We start from the raw sequence: 13487 nt of genomic DNA, 5'->3' as shown, positions 1-13487 counted from the left end.
AACCAAACCTTAGTTAAGGTTTCAGTTTGGTTTTAAATTATTGGATTCGAGTTAGTATTAATAGAGGGCCTATTAGTTTTTATTTCGATTTCGTTCCGATTTAATCTTTTCTTTTTTTTTTATTCCTTTTTTTTTTTTTTTCATTCATAAACCAAATCAATCATGGAAAGTTTTATAAAGAAATCTAACAAAATATAAAAAAGACTTACCTATATCAAAATCTCTTATATGAAGGTATTCATGTATTTTTCAAAATTTATAAAGTAAATAATTAAATTTATCAAATTATAAGATCTAAATTGTAATTTAAACATATAAAAGTGATTGGTACTTAGCTGGAAATGTAAGTACCGCCCATAGCTCTTCCTTTTCAACGTATGGTTATGATTAAAAATGAAATGTTTGTACATATGATTATATATATAAAAGTCAGCTCAGGGCAGTGTAACAACAACAAACGAGAAACTATCTCAGATTATTCTTTTTCTTGTCTTGCGCAAAATAAGTTTTCACATTTAGATATGTCTTCTTCTAATCCCTACTTCCAAACTTTTCTCAATGGTTCATTTTGTTCAAACACTGAAAGTGACATGCTCTTTAATGATACTTCATTTTTTCCTATCTTTGAAGATCATGTTGATCGTATTCATAGCCTCGATCAATTCTCAGAAAACCCATTTACGCCATCTTTACCTCCAAATGATCACCAACTAGAGAATTTGACTACTCCTTCTCAAACAACCCAGTTGCAGCCTCTGCAAAATGGTTCAGATTTTGCTGCTTGCTCCAGTTTGCCAAATGAATGTAATAATTTCTTTGACGACTTGGAAACTTTCTTTTACAACTCAATGGAGTCTCCACATAAACAACAGGACTCTACCATAAATGATGGATGCCTTGGTGGTCAAATTATGATAAGCAAGATTCATAGCACAGGAGATTTACAAGTAAAACTTCTTACCCTGTTTTCTTTCTCTCCTTCTTTTTTTTTATTAAATAATTTTGTCCTGATTAGGGATTTCGAACTTGAGATTTCGCGCTGGTGTAGATGACTTCGGTACCATTGATCTAAAAGTTTTTGCTTAAAGGTTTTTTCTTTCCATAAAAATTTTGTTTCAGAACAATATAGCAGCACATAGAAAAAGGTGTTCTACAGAAGAAACAAATCTGCAAGTGATACCTTACAGTGCAGAAGAGAGAAAAAAGAGGATTGAAAAGTATAGAGCAAAACGACCCCGAAGGAACTTCAACAAGACAATTAAGGTAAACCTAACTATAACTGTCATTTGATTTTTTATTTCAGCTAGTTTGAAAATCACCATGCAACTAATGCATGCATGGTTTTGTAAGACATTAACGATCTTTCATCTATTTCAGCTTATCCTAAAACTCTTGCTAATCTTGCCAATATTTTTTACTATAATCTTCAAATATTATCTTAGTGGCAACAGAAATAAAAAATTTTATTAATGTATTTTTATTTACTATAATTTTCGAAGTATGTTAGTCGAAAGAGGGTAGCAGACAACCGTGCCCGCATACGAGGAAGATTTGCAAGTGATGAGGAAACCGTTATGGTCCTAAAGCAGGAGACAGGGAGTTCGGAACAGGGAAATTCCACTGCACCCTACGGCCTACTGGAGCTGACGCCAAATCTGAGACTCAACTGGGTAACCATAATAATTAATTACTTTTCTCCTACTAAAATGTATAATTAATAAAAAAATTAGAGAGCTTTTAACTAATTAATGTTTGTGCTTAATTGATTTATGTAGTTTGATGGGCTGCATGAGAAGAACTTTGATGGGACAGTGATAGGAGGAAATTGTTCTGAGAACCTTAATTTCATTAATTATGAGGGTTTTGACTTTTGGCGAAGCTTTTTCAGTGGAGAAAGCGACGAGCTTTAACCTGGTCAAGAAAAGACACAAGCATTCATAAGACCCCTTCTATTTTATTTTATTTATTTATTTTCCGTGTAGTATATATAATGGAAGTATATTATATCCCTTCCAATCTCATGAACATTTTATATATTACGTGGACAGAGACAGATATTGATATGAGGGATGGCATTGAAGATGTTGGGTTTATGCATTATATAAATAAGAAATGAAATATATGTTTCACTGTAATTCATGTAATTGATTTACCATAGCATTGATGCTTCCAAATCCTCACTTTTGACCATTTATAAATTATTATATACTCGTATTTTCAAGCTTCATTTGTTGAACTATAATAGAATATAATATAATAGAATCAAATGCGTTTTTAGTATAATGTTTATATTAAAAATTATACCGCATTTCCTTAAAACTTATCGAACAAAGGGTAATTTTTCATCCTACAATATTATGGATATAGGCATATATTTTTTCTTCCACTTAATAAATTTCTTATTTCACAAGTAATACAAAGGGAGAAAAAGAAGAGGGTTATCTATAAACGTATATTTGTTAATTTCTTTAAATGACAAACACAAGTCCAATGGTCGGGAATCAAATACTATTCTATAAAGCAGTCAAATGGTAAAGTTACCTTGATTGCTGAGTTCTTGGAAGATTCTTACGTGTGAAATCACAGACACTGGAATAATAATTTAAGAGTACAGAATAAAGTGTTAGTATTTGTGGGGTTAATTTCCTACAACTTCTTACGGCCATTTCTTGGTCCAAAGCTAATTATATAATCTAGGGTTCTTCTTCAATTTAATTTTGTGTTTAATTCTGATATTATTTTATATTTCAATTTGACAAAAAAGATTGGCAAGTGATGAATGGATGAGTGGCATTATAAATTTAGATAGAAGTGAATATCAATTTTTGTCCGTTAAATTGTTCAATGCAAAGTGTTCCATATTTTTTTCCTTAATAAAGCATCTTTATATATATATATATATATATAAAATAAAAAAAAGCAAAGTTCTAGAAAATATCGTTAATCTGGGATGTGAGATATTGGTATTATCATGCAAAATTCATGATGACAATCTTGGTGGAGGGTTCAAGAGAATATAGGTACTCAAGGGGTAGTCTCTAGCCTGGCCCAAAAAGAAATGGTTGGGCCTCAAGCTCACCCCGATATTTTTAAAGATAATCTTAACAAAATAACAAGGTCCAGTGTTGGCCCAATGGAATTGTCCATACAACACGCACTTAAGCGCTCGGCTCTCTATATTGCTGCCCTGAAATTTAAGTTCTAGGCCCATTACAGGAACGACCGGTCGTTTGAAGATTAGTCCTCCATTCAAAAGATGAACGTTTAACAATGAGATTGGACGACAGAATTGTGCAACCAAATTTTAGACTGGAATCTAGTTGCAGTTGTTTGTTAGTCAGGTGAATGTAATTTGAATTTTTAAATCTATTTAATATTAATTTAATTAAGTTAAAGAAATAAGTAATTGAAAATGATTTTAAATTTGTAATCAAAAAGACTACCTAGAAACATCAACCTTGACCAAGAACAAAAAAAATTGCTAATCATGGGGTAAAGTGCGTTTATTCTTCCAATTTTCATTGAGAATTACTATATATAGTGTAAGAATATTTCAAACCAAAGAAAAAAAAAAAAAAAAAAAGTAGATGCATACCTCTGTAATTTTGGAATGGTAACAACAGAAAAGCATATTCTTTGTTTTTTTTTTTTATATCTAAAATCCCATCTTCAGAATTACCCTCTGTTTTCAAGAACTCTAAATTCCCTTTTGCACATTCTCAGCGAATGTAATTCCTTGATCTTGAAACAGTAAAAACTTAGAACTCCTCCATTCATGAGGGCGAAGAGGTAAAGTAAAGGCTGCAGAAAATAGATGACAGACAGTCAAGTAGAAAACTGGAAACCCAATATGCCCACTTGGAAGAAATTGTTAAATATAGCAGCTAGTTGTTGCACTTGGGGAAATCTTGCATTTTATTGGTTTTTGCGATTAAAAAGGGTCAATTTGAAATGATATTCAAAATATTAGAATAATCTTTAATATATTAGCGAATGATAATCATATTAGTAGAATAATCTTTAATATATGACACAGTTAGGGAGCCTTTATTCTATTAATTACTGTAAAGTGTAGGGACAATTGTGCAAAGAGCCTGCTCTATAAAGCTCAAATGTGAAGTGGACTAGTCTCTCTGTATGTTTTTGGACTTTCAAAGTCTCCATTTTCTCTGAGAGAGAGAGAGAGAGAGAGAGAGAGAGAGAGAGAGGGAAAATTGACATGTTTTTGTCTTGTAGCAAGAGTAGTGTCAAGCTTTGATTAAATTAATCAGAGCCCAAGTGTCACTTGTGAAGCTTTGTGGCAGTTTGAATGCCAAAATAGACAGACAAAATAGCCTAAAAAAAGAAAAAGGAAAAATTATAATTAGTAGAAGTAGCAAGAACAAGAGCAGCTTCTCTCTGGTTCTTGCACTAGTTTTTCTTTCTTTCTTTGTTTTTGTTTTTTTCAACTTTTGAGTTCAATTCAATCAAAGGATTGAGCTCAAAAAATAATGTCTTCTGATCTTTTTTTTTGTGATAGCTCTTTGTATCACCACTCCAGCCCTGAAATGGATGGAGACCTTCTAATTTATGACCCTTTTTCTCCCTTTTGTGATTCCTCTGCTGACATCTTTCAAGAATTCTCTAATAGCCAAAAAAATCAAAACCCAGTTCATAATTCCAACTCTTTAGACAATTTTAGCCCTACTATTCTCTCATCTTCTCCTCCAAGTCACCAACTTGAGAATTTGTCTCTTTACCAGACAACCTCTTTGCAGCCTCCTGAAAATGGTTCCACTTTTGCAAATGGGTATACAAATTTCTCTGGTTTGGGCAATTTTGGGGTTAAAACTGAGGAATGTCAAATGGGTTATGACTCTTCTTACAATAACCAACTCTTTATGCCTCATAGTTACAGTGGTGCAGAGAATGTGGCAAAGTTTATGCAGAGAAGCTATAGCAGCAATTCTTTTGAAGGCAAACCTGACTTTCTATTTCAACCTCGCTTTGACACTCTCCTAGAATCCTCAAATTATCAAAATGAAAACTTAAGCTCACCTGAAAACACCTTTCTTGCTGGTCAATTGAGGAGGGTTTGCAGCACTGGAGATTTACGAGTAAGATAACTCTCAATTCCCCTGTTTCTTCCCCTGTTTTTATTCTGCTCTCTCTTTTTAATCATTCTATTGTATTCAAACTCTGCTCTAGAATATTAGAACATCACATACAACACAGAGGTCCTTTTCAAGTCCTTTGGCTAGTGAGAGCTCCTTTACTGAAGAAGCAAATTTTAAAGTTGGACGTTACAGTGCTGAAGAAAGAAAAGATAGGATTTCCAAATACAGAGCCAAACGTAACCAGAGAAACTTCACTAAAACCATTAAGGTAAGACCCCAGCTTAATCCAATTCATTCCAACATGTCCATAAATTAATCAATCAATTTACATTATATTTATTGATTAATAATGTTAATGAGGTTGGTGTTGGTTTTTTCTTGGATTCAAGTATGCATGTCGAAAAACACTAGCAGACAACAGACCTCGCATACGTGGAAGATTCGCGCGCAACGATGAGACGGGTGAGATTCCCAAAGCTGCATGTTCTATCAGACATGAAGACGCAGATGAGCTATGGGTATCATAATTGTTCTTGTTCTTAGTTCTTACATTTTTGACACTACATAAATAAATAAAAATGCAGACTTTAATAGTATTATATTGTTATTGCAGTTTGATGGGGTTCACGGAGAGGAAGAAGATGGAGGAATTAGAGGAGGAGATTATGTTAACGGTTATGGACAAGCTCAGTTTCAGTATTACAGTTACTGAAAGATTTTTCTGGAGAGGTTTTAAGCAGTAGAAAGTTTTTATGTATAGTAACCAGAAAGAAAAGGCACTTTTGAAGAAAGGAATTCAAAGGCTTTTTTTGAAATAAGTCATCAAAATATTTATATGTTAAAATCTGCAGTTGCCTGTTGGTAGTTGCAGTTTAGTTTTAGCAGTTTTTTTTTTTTTTTTTTTTTTTTTTTTTTTTTTTAATTTTTTTTTTTACTTTTTTTAACTTTTTACTGTTTTAGTGTAATCATTTGTCACTTCATTTGTGTATATATATATATGGAGCTCAATAATGACTTTCTATTTTGACTTTTTTTTTTTTTTTCCTTGAGCAAGATGTAGTGGCTATTTGAATACAATATCTCTAGCAATCTTCTAATGGTGTGTTTATATTCTTATTAATGTACAAATTAATCTTAATGGGTGGTTAGTTTGCACTATCAAAAATTAACCAAATAATAGTAATTATGATCTGTATGCTCATGCAGAGAAAGTAGAATGAAAATTTACAGAAACTAAAAAAAAATAATAAAAATAAATAATCGACGGGACCTGTAAAAAAAAAAAAAATAATAATAGTAATACATTAAAAGCATTCTGATTTTCCATTATGAAGCAAAAGAAAATCTTTTCTCGCAGAGTCAAGTCTCTTTCTTCTTCCATTCTTTCCTAATTGACTTGCAGAAAGCTAGTAGATGTTTAAATTTGCTGATTAAGTTTTCAACTACATTATGGAAATACAATATTGATTTTCAATTTCTTTGGCGTTAGTATAGTCAATTATAATTATAAAATTTCATGCAAATTTTATCGACCGATACAAAAATTTTTAAATAATTATGTATTTTTCCATTTATTTTGATCACAGTCGGTCTTCAAACAGTCGCAATTTGACGTTTTTGTTATAGTATTAGGATAGATAATCATTTAATTTAATTTTCCTGGAATTATAATTAATTTGAGTAATTTTGTATTTTAAGTTAAAGCATGATTTAGTGGATGGATACAAATATTTAAGTATCTTCTGTACAGCTTGAAGGACAACCTTTTTTTTTTTTTTTTTTTTTTAAAAGTTTAACATTAATTTCTATGGATCTATCTATCTGAAGAGTGGACTAGATGCTCTTTAGCTTAGTTGCTTTGCATAATTCATGCATACAGATATCTTATCTCTTTATGAGGTTATAGGTGTCATTGAAATGCTATGCATGCAGCTTATTCTTCAAAAGAAAAGACATTGAAACAAGAAGGGATATAGAGCTGTTTGTGATAATTAAACTGTGTAACTTTTTGGTGTAAAAATGAAAAAGAAAATTCAAAGCCAACATCACATTCACCTTTTTTTTTTTTTTTTTTTTTTAAAGAGAAGAATTATCATTAATTATCTCAAGGAAAAGTAATCCATCAAACATTCGGGCACTGAATCCCAAATATGAACACGATTAAAACGATAGGACGCTCTAGCTAAGCAATGAGCACCTATATTATCGTGTCTTCTAATCCAACGAACCTTGATTAATGGAATGGAGGCTAATAACAAAATACAATCAGAAATAACAATATCCAACTCACTCATATCTCTAATCTTTGACGAAAGAGCAGTAAAAATACTTTGAGAATCTATTAGAATAGTACCCGCACCATGAATATGCCGAGCTATAAATTATAAAGTGAAGCACAGAGCCAAACCTTTCGCCATAAGTGGAGATGGCTGACCTTCATAGAAGCTAGAAACAGCGCGCAAAAAATAACCTTCACTGTCTTCAAAGACAACCCCTATACCCGCCGATCGTATATTAGAAAAGATAGCAGCATCCACATGGCAAGTCCACTCTCCCAGATCGGTAATAGCAGGTGTTACTTGCGAAATTTGTACCTGAGGCATTTGCGGCTTTACCAAGGCATTCTTGAAGTCTTGAAAAAGAATAGAAGCTGTAGCACTAACATTGAAAGGAGTCCAAGCCATTTGTTGCCAAAGAAATTTGTTCCTAGCATCCCACACACTCCATGCGACATAAGAGATAAAAGCTAACTTGTCGGTATTATTTTGCTTCAAAACCTGCAGATAAAGAGTTTTAAAAGAAAGGTTAGTAGAAGCTTCCTCCACCCTACACACCTTCCAAACCTCCAACACCTTCCAAACCTCCAACACCTTTGTGCACAATAATAATGCATGATCAACATCCTCCTCCAAATCACAATAAGGGCATATAGTGTCTACATTCACACCCCTTCTGCTCAATCTCCGTTGAGTAGGCAATAAGTTACGCATAGTTTTCCAAATGAAATCTCTGACTTTTGGTGCAATATTCAACTTCCAGATACTCTCCCACCCCTCACCTTCTATACGTTCATCACCCCTTCCCAACACCCTCAAGGCAAGATAGTAACATGATTTAACACTAAAATTACCCCTCTTATCATAATGTCAAATCAGCTCATCCTCCACATATCTTACACTAAGGGGAATATCAAGAATATTATGGATATCTCTCAAAGAAAAAAGATTAATAATCTTTGCCACATCCCATTTTCTCTCCCCCTCCACCAAAAGATCTGTCACCAGGAGATTATTATCAATAAAGAGACTACCATCCTCCACATAAAAGACTCCAGCAATGGGTAACCAAGGGTCCTTCACAACAGAAATACGCACATCACATTCACCTTAGCAACTTGGGAATATATAAAGAGTATCGAAAAGGTTTAATCTCCCATAATAGTTTTTAGCACTTCCAACAAATTACGTTATCTAGGAATCAAGTTTTTGTTTTCACACTTACGAAGATTGAAGTTGCTTACCAGCCTAATGAATAGCTTATTGGTAAATTTAGTGTAAGTTTTGATGCCTGCATCTTAATCAATCAATTGATGCACTAAAGAATAATGATATTAGCAAATTATTATTAAAAAAATATATATTTTTATGTGGTTAATCCAACAACTAGGGAAGTAGGACTTGTGCTTCTCTTTGTCATGCTGCAATTGATTGAGCATAGGGAAATTAGAACAATAGACACTGCACTATGAAGTATTTGGTCAAATTGGTCCAAATCTTTAATTATTTTTCCTACGTGTATTATGGACCCAATTTTTCTTTTTTTGATCTCAGTCCTTCATACCAAAAATCTTCTAATAGAAAAGAATTATAATTTTATCTTCTAATAGAAAAAGTGAGATGCCTCTATTCACCAATGAAGGAGCAGTCAAAGAATTTCCAAGGCTAGAGGATATATAATTAATGTATAATTAATTTAAATGTTTTAACCTTTAACCCCTTTTTAGTGTTGTCAAATCTGTGGTCTTAATGATAGCTTAGCACACACGAACTTTGAATTAATTGTTTGGTAATAAGAGTGTTCAAGGCGCAAAAGAAAGCACTCTCTGGAGTTATGATCTGTAGCAAGTTTGTAGATGCTTAAATTTTTCTGGCCTATCGTAGCAAAAAATAATAAAGAATTGCAATGCAAAAAATAAAAAAATAAAAAATGGAAAATGCATTTCTTTGTTGGTTTCACATTATACTAGTAAAAATTTGTTTTTTAATTATACATTATTGTTAACTTTAATTTCTTTTTTTTAATCAATTCGAGCATTCTTTTATCAAACTTCTGTATTTATTAACGCTTGTTATAAGAAAAAAGCCAAATAAACCGATACACTATTTAAATAGTGAGGAAAAATAATATAATTATTTGAAAATACTGCGACCAAATAGAGACAAATGAATAATCATTTTTGACAAACCAAATAAAAATTGGTTGCTATTTAAACAAATTCAAGGGTGTATCTACTCATATCAAACTCATATATTTGAGAAAAATAAAAATAAATCTTTATAAATTTTACCTTTAATAATATATGAAGAGAGTATGTTTTTTTTTTTTTTTTAAAACGGGATCAGACTAAAAACTTATCTTATATATATCGCATTCTCTTTATATGATATATGGAATCATCATACATGTTTTAGAAATTCATCAACAATTAACTTAACTACTTAATCTAAAGAATTAAATCTTAATTAATACTTATTAATTAACATTAGTTTTGTTATTGTGATTTTAAAAATAACAATGACAAAACAAACTAGCAAATGTAGAGAATAGTTGCAAAAAAATGGTGAAGGAAAGACAGAAGCTTTAGAGCAAGTAAACAATAGAAACAGCACGTAGAGTTGTCCCTCAAAGAACAAATATTTTAAATTAACACACTAATCTAGAGGATTCTGTCACTTCATAATGAAAATTTTAAAAATATGAAATGATTAGGCATTTAAGCATATTGAATCTTTAGCATACCAACATAATAGATTTTCTGTTTATTGAAAATAATTTTCTATCTTGAGAGGATTCTTGACACTGCTTTATTTTGTATGCCTGCTACTTAAAGCGAAGATGCTTCTATGAAACTAATCAAATTAGATAAATTATTCATTATTTTTATCAAGAAATACATCAATTATTGACCAATTTCCTTAAAGAAAAAAAAAAGATTTAAGAACTTTTAAAGAACACTTGTTTTTGTAGTTAGAATCTACGCTTTTAACCTATGTTTCACAGAAACAAAAATGACGGAAATAAATACAGAAAAACGGTATTTTAAATATAAGTTTATACAAGACATCACTTAAATAAAAAATACCAACAGAAACCTAAAAGGAAATTAGCAGCTCCCAATTTGCTTTTCTTTTTCAGGAAAAACAGAAAAAAAAAAAATGTAGCAGAATGTGATGAGTTGGTAAATATTAGAAAGCCATATTCAAATTAGAGAGAGCTAATTATTTTTTTTTTTATTTAGGAGCTTAGAGAGACAACTGAGTTAATGGAGGGAGCAGTAAATAAAAGAATGTTTAAAATAATATTTGATCATAAGCATTAAGCACAAACACCAGCAATGATTCCAAAGGCTCACTTTTGACCAGAACAATACAACAAGAAAATAATATTATAAACTACTTCAATATCCTATCATTGCAAAGCTATAGATTATGAGATGATTTGTCCTCACGCTTATTTAAAATATACCATCAAGAAATTATTTTTATTTGGAAGAAGAAGAAATATGAATTAATAGAGCTGAAATAGTTTTTTTCTATTCAGCTTACCCTTTCATTCAATCCTGGAAAAGGGTTCTTTTTCTGTTAGTGCATTGGAAATTCCAAGCTCTCCTCACCATTAATTAACTAAATAAGTAATTTTATATATATAGGCATCTCTTCATGCTAGGGTTAGAGTGGTACTGATGCCCTCTAAACAGGCCGTAGTGACTCTAGGTTTTAAATCTTTAAACACACGAACTGTAAGGTTAGAAGTTTAAAATCTGGAGTCATTACTGTCTTTTTTTAGAGGGGATTACTCGAATACAACTCTTAGCCCTAGCATGAAGAGATGCCTCTCCCTCTCTCTCTCTCTCTATATATATATATATTTGCACGAATGGTGAATGATTAGTAAGTGAAGACCTAAACACATTAAAATATTTACAGCATATAGCAGACAAGAGAAACCCTCCATTGATGATGAAACTTTTGGTTAAAAGGCAAATTCTTTTCTTTCTTTTTTTTTTTTTTCTATAAAAAGACTTTAGCAAGGAATCATTTTAAAACATTGACATAACCACTAGCAGTTTAGACTTTTAGACAATAAGATGAAAACCTGAAGATTGTTACAATAGCTAAGGCCGTGTCTGGCAACAAATTTTTAAAGTAGTTTTTTAATTTATATAATGTTTAACTTTCAGTATTTTATGAAAAACTATTTAAACACCTAAATGCTATTAACAACAACCAAAATAATTAATTTTGCCGAAGAGACTTGAGTATTTTCATTAATTTCAGTGATTTAATAGTAACATAATTCTGTTGCTAATACTCTACAAGTTTAATTGAATAAGCAATCACAGGATATCTGCTCTGCACCTGAAGGTGGCTTATAGTTGACTAAACCAGGAAAAGGGTTTTTGCAGGAATAATCTATCATCTATTCTAAAATTCTTCTTTAAACTTCCATATGGTTTGTGTATTTAGGTCGTTCTTTGCTGCTAAATATTTTATTTTTTTCTCCACTACTTGTAGAATTAGGAGTGGCGTCCTTATCAAAGCCAAAAGTATTGTATTTTGCTTTGTACACATTAACTTGTACCCTTTCTTATCTCTATACCTCTTTTGATTTTGCCTTCTTATTTATATATATATGAGCATCCAGTTCTGGGGTCGACCTGTTATGGCTTGGTTAAGTGAATCTTTAGCCTTCAAGTGGGAATGGATTTTTTGCCTTTCTTCTTCTTTTTTGTGGTTAATGTCTCTGACTTTGTTTCAAACTAGTAACTCTTAGAGAAATTGATATATTTTGTCATTCTGTAAAATCTTAATCACAGTTCAATTTTTGAATTTCTAACTTTACAGGTGAAATTTATTCGAAAATATAATTTATTTTCACCGATCAAATTACATGTTGAAGAAAGGCGTGAACTTGTTATTATTTCTTTGCTTTTGACTAATGCCCAATTGGAGTAATTAGTCACCCTCTATAGAAAAAGATTTTTATGTACAAAATGCAATTAATTTGTGAAGGCCAGGGAAAGGCACTAAGAATATATGAAAAGCAGTCAAATGATGGAAGGTGAGGTTTCTTATAGACCTTTTGCTAGGGTGAAGAAAATTCCTCCAACATGTAGAGAATCCAAAAAGCCATCCATTAACCTTTTCTTTCTCTTCCGTTTCTGTTGGGTTTCGCTACCAACTTCAAGATAGTGACCAGTTGAGTTCAACTAGAAAAATTCAATACCAATTGTTCAACTTGAAAGCCAAACAGAAAAATAGTAGTATATAGTGGAGGTGACAGAGACTTATGTCACAAAAATCTAATTAACATTTGCATTTTAGTGTCTAGATTCATTATATTTTAAAGCTAGCTTCTACCACTTTTATTGTTTTACCACAATTTCGCTTTTGGACCAAATAGAGGAACATAAAATTGATGGAAGCCAACTTAATTCTTCTTTGTCTTTTCTTTTCTTTTTAAGTACTAATGAAGTATTACTTTCAAGTTGATGAAAACATGAAAAAACATAAAAACACAGTTTATCAGTTATGTCCTACATGGCGCGGAAAAATAAATGTAAAGCAAGAACAGATATAGAAAAACAACATTTTATATAGTTTTACACGAATGAACAAATAATATCAAATTTTTTAAAAACATGAAAACAAAAAAATATTAATGACATAAAATATTTCCGTGCATCATAAGTTATAGATATTTATTTTCTTTAAAGGAAAATGGATTGACATCGAGCTGGAAATTCCATTTACACGGAGAATAGAGATTTCTTCTGTTTCCTTGATATCTAAACCGAAGATTGAAATATGAAAATTGGAATCTCAGAGTTTCTGGTGGCTTTTCATTGTTGGTAATTTTTAATTAACATAAAACTTAAAGAACAATGATGAAATTTTTGACTATTTAATAGAAGAAGAAAAATGTTTGTCCATTGAGACCAAAGCAATCAAAGCATATTCTGAGAACATATTTTTTCCACCAAAAAGGCAGGTCCTTCTCCTAAAGACCGCATTTAAATAACAATTATAGCAAAGTGTGGTTGCTCTGCTCTTTCACTTTACAGTCAGTACTTTGTTATTTTTCGAGTGAATGAGATAAATTAGAATCTGG

At 31.4% G+C, this 13487-nt stretch overlaps 2 protein-coding genes across 2 annotated transcripts; both read left to right on the top strand.

Moving 5' to 3' along the window:
• The first annotated feature begins 521 nt into the window (after positions 1 to 521).
• On the top strand, positions 522 to 1910 carry LOC149497226 (uncharacterized). The gene is made up of 4 exons (XM_089720021.1): positions 522 to 947; positions 1120 to 1263; positions 1500 to 1670; positions 1776 to 1910. Exons 1-4 carry the CDS (start codon positions 522 to 524, stop codon positions 1908 to 1910), a joined length of 876 nt encoding a protein of 291 aa, XP_089576147.1.
• A 2247-nt stretch (positions 1911 to 4157) lies between these two features.
• Positions 4158 to 6020, top strand: LOC105645775 (CCT motif family protein). Its single transcript, XM_012231460.4, has 4 exons — positions 4158 to 5096; positions 5188 to 5364; positions 5486 to 5614; positions 5710 to 6020. Exons 1-4 carry the CDS (start codon positions 4491 to 4493, stop codon positions 5806 to 5808), a joined length of 1011 nt encoding a protein of 336 aa, XP_012086850.1. The 5' UTR covers positions 4158 to 4490; the 3' UTR covers positions 5809 to 6020.
• Positions 6021 to 13487: the final 7467 nt, after the last annotated feature.

This window comes from Jatropha curcas, chromosome 4 (assembly GCF_041381405.1).
Source record: "Jatropha curcas cultivar XTBG-Jc1 chromosome 4, XTBG_Jcur_1.0, whole genome shotgun sequence".
NCBI lineage: Eukaryota > Viridiplantae > Streptophyta > Magnoliopsida > Malpighiales > Euphorbiaceae > Jatropha > Jatropha curcas.
Note: the sequence above shows the minus strand (reverse complement) of the source record. Positions and strands in the feature narration are given on the sequence as shown.

Coding starts and splice junctions, on each gene's coding strand:
- LOC149497226 (XM_089720021.1), top strand. CDS start 522: ATGTCTTCTTCTAATCCCTACTTCCAAACTTTTCTCAATGGTTCATTT. Junction 1,264..1,499: donor ACTTCAACAAGACAATTAAG/GTAAACCTAACT, acceptor TAATTTTCGAAG/TATGTTAGTCGAAAGAGGGT. Junction 1,671..1,775: donor CAAATCTGAGACTCAACTGG/GTAACCATAATA, acceptor TGATTTATGTAG/TTTGATGGGCTGCATGAGAA.
- LOC105645775 (XM_012231460.4), top strand. CDS start 4,491: ATGTCTTCTGATCTTTTTTTTTGTGATAGCTCTTTGTATCACCACTCC. Junction 5,097..5,187: donor GCAGCACTGGAGATTTACGA/GTAAGATAACTC, acceptor ACTCTGCTCTAG/AATATTAGAACATCACATAC. Junction 5,365..5,485: donor ACTTCACTAAAACCATTAAG/GTAAGACCCCAG, acceptor CTTGGATTCAAG/TATGCATGTCGAAAAACACT.